This window comes from Lactuca virosa, chromosome 1, assembly GCF_052849685.1.
Source record: "Lactuca virosa cultivar CGN04683 chromosome 1, Lactuca_virosa_CGN04683_v6, whole genome shotgun sequence".
NCBI lineage: Eukaryota > Viridiplantae > Streptophyta > Magnoliopsida > Asterales > Asteraceae > Lactuca > Lactuca virosa.
The window spans coordinates 37,739,372-37,744,905 of NC_136426.1; the positions used below are offsets into that span (position 1 = coordinate 37,739,372).

Consider the following 5,534-nt stretch of genomic DNA (forward strand, 5'->3'; position numbering starts at 1 on the left):
TTCATAATTTATCTCCCAATATATCCCACATAAAATGAATCAATTTGAGATATTGGTTTGAATTTTAAAACTCATTAAATAAGCAATTCAATTAATTTAAAATTTTAAATCGGTATAACTGATATCTTCATTTTTTTCCAAATGAATAGCCGAAAATCTCCAAGATGATATTTTAGGATCCCGATTTTTTTGAAAGATAATGATTTTTTTTATTCAAAAACACCCTATATATATATATATATATATATATATATATATATATATATATATATATATATATATATATATGATTACATTGAAGTTGTTATTCTTAGGATTTTGGATTGTGTCCTACGATTTACAGTGTTTTCTTCAGCGGTCTTCTTCTCCAATTCCTTTTACCAGGTTCTTTCTTTACTTTGTTCTCCTTCTTCTTCTCCAATTTCTTGCATTTACTCTGTTCTTATTACCTGTTATTACTGTATTCCTGTTGAGAGGTCATAAAAAAAATTAATCAATCTACTTTAAGCATATTAGTTTCATTCATTTAGTTACAAAAACAAAATTATATCATTTATATCGATTTTTTATTGTGTTCACCTATGTTTGTTTACGAGTCTGTGTATAATCAACATTATATCCTCTGTTTGCAACATTCCTGAAACTTTCGTAATCGATGTTCTTAATATGTGAGGGTTATCAAATGTAATCATGAATCAAATACAATGGTATATATCAATGAATGGAACTCGTATATTTCTATACACCATATAAAAAAATACTCCTCTACATTGAATTTTATTTGCATGATGAATGAGGGCAGAACAACATCTATGTATACATTCTCTTTACCTGAAATACCCCTATCCCTACCACTGATGCCCCCTTCTACTGCTTGATATGTTTTATGATGAGCATCAACAAAAACTATTTATATTTACTTTATTGTCAAGTTTGTATTATGAGGTTTTTTAAAAGTATATATAACATCATTCATATTTGGATGATAAGAATTTTATTTTATTTTTATAATTTTGATTTTGATTACATAAAAATAACTTTCTACATTATGTGTTTTAGACTAAATTACATTCGGCGTCCTTGAGTTATGTCAAAAGTTATAAATTCCGTCCCTAAAACTATATTTTCACTCTCATCTTATCATTTTGAATTGTTCTTGTTTTTCCTATTTTACCTGGTCCATATTAATTACTTGGTTGGGTCACATGTGTTTAACAATCATTAGTTTTTTCACAAACAGAAACATGGCTCAAAGCAACATTACCTTCATAGACCAACTTGATGTTTCAAAAAGTCAATTTACCATGAGAGTAAGAATAATCCGTCTCATGAAACATCTTGCTTATGGATCTTCAACAAAGACTTACAAAACTAATATTATTCTCATTGATAAACAGGTAATAACATTTTTTATGAATTTTCTTACAATTTCATTCGAACCACATATAACAATATATAAACTGATTTTTTTTGTGCATTTAGGGAAGGAAGATCGAGACAGAGGTTACTAATAGATAGGTTGAAAGATTTTAAAGTTTGTTTCATGAGGATGGTTGTTACTACATCCAAAATCCATAACTTGGTATTAATCAAAATGAAAATAGTTTTGTTGATAATGAAAACAACATCAATATTTATATCACAACCAAAGTTACACCATGCAGTCAGTGGACTGGATTACTTTATGGATTCTCTTTTGCAAACTTAAACGCCATTTTGGATGGTGCTTTTTATTGAGAACACATTTGTTGGTTAGTTTATATGTTACAATCTAACGATCTATATAACGATATTTTGTTATTTACCATCACTCACCATAACGAACCTTTGATACTAATCTTCTATTTTTTTATCTTATATAATAGATGTTATTGGAGATGTTGTGACATGCTTCCCAGTGGAAACCCTTATGAACAAGAAAAATAAATTATCAAAGAGATTCAATTTGAGCTTGGAAGATCTAGAGTATGTTTACTTTTCGAAATTTTGTGTCAAATTTTACTTTATAATGTCATTTTATATTGTATATTTATTATGTTTTTGGCTTTTGTAGAAGCAAATAAATAAATTTAACACTCTGAGATGGGTATGCACAACAGTTTGCTGACTATTTGGAAAATAAGAAACAAACTCGTATGATAGTTGTTATTCAATGCGGAAAAAATATCTTATTATAGAGGTTTGTTCATACTATGATTAACAACTTACACCTTAAAAAAATTTCAAAATATTATTATTCCTTTTACTATAAATGAATATACATTTATACCAACTTCATTATGCATCGTTTCATAACGTTTCTCCGTCACAAATTGCTTCACTACGACTAGGATCTTCATCAATGATCCTATTTTAAAGCAACAAAAATAATCTCTTCTTTATTGTTAAGATTTCTTGTCAAATCCAGTCCAGAAAGCACATCTGCTAATTGTAGAAACGCTTTGTCATCCATCCTCTACTCTGCAAATGACGATTTCCTTCATAAGTTTGATCTCCAACAAGTAGATGGGGTTTATATACTTAACTTTCATTTATGAAATATACATTATGTCAAATAGTTTTTGGATTATTTTTACCCTCATATTTCGTTTTACTTTTTTTATTATATAATTTAAACTTACATCAATATTTCTCAGAAAAAAAAACATTGATTGTTGTCGGTACGATTAACCATGTGTGTAGTCTATAGTTATTTTGTGTCACAACAATATGATAGAAAGAGATGTTAATGACCATTAAAGATGAAAATGTAAGATATAATTTAAGAATATTATATAAAGTGTAAATTGTAGATTTGTGATATTTATTTCTATGAAAAATATGTTGTTTGATTGCTAGGTTACATATCTGAGTTTTTTTTTTTTTTTTTTTTTTTTTTTTTTTTTTTTTTTTTTTTTGTAAATTGATTTTGACAAATTTGATCTAAATTTGATAATTGAAGTAGGTAGGAAAGATATGTGCTAATGATTTTGAATTTGTATTGCCCTCCAGAAACCAACCGTAGTCTTACAGACCGTTCCCTCATATCTCAATAGGTCTTAGCATTTCCTCAAATTCAGCTACAAGAAGTCATTGATGCACTTCTTGAATCGATTCTCTAAATTGAATTTCATTTGTTAGTTGGATGCAGTGACCAAAATGCAAGATTTGTGAAAGTTCATTATTATTTATTAGTGTTAACCTTTGGCAAATTATGAAACTAATGATATATTTTTGTTCATAACATGTTTTTTTTTTGTAATAATTTCTTTGATCGAAAGATATGTATATGTGATAGAGTGTAGCCTAAAAAATCATATTTTAATTCTTATAGGGAAAAAATACTTTAGAAATTGACCAAATTACAATGTCTGAATTTGATATTTATGGTTATAGCAATGCACTTTAATTATAATGTTTATCGAATTTCTTTGTAGAATTTAACGTTGCATATACATATAACAACTTATTGTTGCTTTTGGTTTTACATGACCAATTTGAAAAGAGCCATATGAACCTCCATAGAGGTTGGTACACCGAACAAAATCAATTCATAAAGCTATTATACAACATGTTTTAATCAATGAGTCGCTTCATGTTGTGATAAAACAAAGGTCATGTGGATCATTTATATTAAAAATTATTGTATTAAAAAATCAAATTGCTCTAATATAAATATTAAATATTTTTATTTAACAAGTTTGGTTAAAAAACTCTAAAATGAATCTAACATTTTTTTATTAGTATCATATGTATTTAATTTATGTTACTCGCGTTTAACGCGGGTCATAATCTAGTTTTTATTTAAAAAATATAACTTAATTTTATTTTTCTTTTACTAAAAACTATTAGAAATATTAAAAATAAATATTTTATTTTGAAACAAATAAATTATTTATTTTAAACATAAAATTAAATAAAAATAGATAAAGAAAATATTTTACATTCATGAAACATACTTAATAAAATAGATAAAATAAGTTACAACTACAGAAGATGCAAACTACTAAACTATTCTTCAGTGCTAAATTTTTTCCATATATGCTCAATCAAATCGTTTTTTAGAGCGTTATGAGCTTCTCTATTGCGAACTTGTGCCTTGTTGGTCATATAACTTGATCTCCAATTCGTTGAGTAGAGTATTCAAAAGATTCTTCGTCTTCTGTAGTTATAAATTCTGATGGATCATAATAATGAAGGTATATGTGTCGTTCATCCTCAACTATCATATTATGAATAATGATACATGCAATTATAATTTTCCCCATCATATCTTTGTCCCACACAAGACAAGGGCGATGAAGAAATGCAAAACGAGCTTGTAAAACTCCAAATGCTCGTTCAACATCTTTTCTAGGAGCCTCTTGATGTTCAGCGAACAACTTGTGTTTTCGAAGTTGTGGAGAACTTATCGACTTGACAAAGGCAGCCCATGAAGGATATATACCGTTAGTGAGATAATAAACCATATTATTTTCTCGGTCATTCACATTGTAACTCACCTTTGGTGCTCGACCTGCCAAGACATCATCAAAAAGAGGAGATCTTTGGAGGACGTTAATGTCATTGCACGAACCTGGTATTCCGAAGAATGCATGCCATATCCATAAGTCATACGATGCAACAGCTTCCAAAATTATTGTTGTCTTACCGCTTCTACCTGCATATTGTCCAACCCAAGCGGTGGGGCAGTTTTTCCATTCCCAGTGCAGGCAATCAATACTGCCTACCATACCTGGAAATCCACGTTCTTCTCCAACATGGAGCAGTCGTGCCAAATCATCTTGATTGGGACTTCTAAGGTACTCTTCACGAAAGCATGAAATGACACCTTCCACAAACTTTACAAGAGCATCCCTTGTCACGGTCTCACTCATTCTCAAATATTCATCAAGTGCATCTGCTAATGTCCCATATGCCAACACCCTCATAGCGGCAGTACATTTCTGTATTGGTGAAAAACCTTGTCTGCCTGTGGCATCACGTCTTTGTTGAAAATATCGGTCATTGGCTGTAACAGCTTCTACTATGCGGAGAAATAGTGGTTTTTGCATTCGAAATCTACCACAGAATTTTGCTTCACCATACGTTGGGTTGTCAACAAAGTAGTCTTTCATCAAACGTGCCTCACCTTGCTCACATTCCCGATCACAATACCTCCTTCTTGCTCTAGGATGATCTTTTACGCTCATTGTAGAGTTTAATTGTGTTGCGTCTTGGGCTTTATGTTTTGTATCCGGATTGGGCCTGTCCATCCGTGATTATCTAGTAGGGTTATACTATAAATATGCATGCATGTATGCATAATACGAAGTTGATTATTACGTTTATTGTTTTGTAACCCTAAACACCTCTACAGTCGAAGTTCTTAATCGAGCTCTTCTGAGGTGTTGAAGCATTAATCATACGACATATTCAAAGCCATACTCGTGTTCTTATTTACGTTCATAATTGTTTGCTTGCATAGAATCTAACGATCCTAATAGAACATTGTTCTAACAATTGGTATCAGAGCAGGAGACTGTGTGATCAATACACATTCCTTCTGAATTCAG

The 5,534-nt window shown here is 30.0% G+C and overlaps 1 protein-coding gene across 1 annotated transcript; it reads right to left on the reverse strand.

Annotated features, from left to right (window-relative positions):
• Window positions 1–4,085: 4,085 nt before the first annotated feature.
• On the reverse strand, window positions 4,086–5,171 carry LOC145113015 (uncharacterized). Its single transcript, XM_079049127.1, has 2 exons — window positions 4,640–5,171; window positions 4,086–4,555 (listed from the first exon to the last, which is right to left on the reverse strand). The coding sequence occupies exons 1-2, from the start codon at window positions 5,169–5,171 to the stop codon at window positions 4,086–4,088; spliced, it is 1,002 nt and encodes a 333-aa protein (XP_078905253.1).
• Between the last annotated feature and the right edge of the window lie 363 nt (window positions 5,172–5,534).

Bases quoted from the DNA above. Each gene is read 5' to 3' on its own strand.
- LOC145113015 (XM_079049127.1), bottom strand. From the start codon at position 5,171: ATGAGCGTAAAAGATCATCCTAGAGCAAGAAGGAGGTATTGTGATCGG. The intron at 4,556-4,639 runs GTAGAAGCGGTA...TCGGAATACCAG, and splicing joins TTGGGTTGGACAATATGCAG to GTTCGTGCAATGACATTAAC.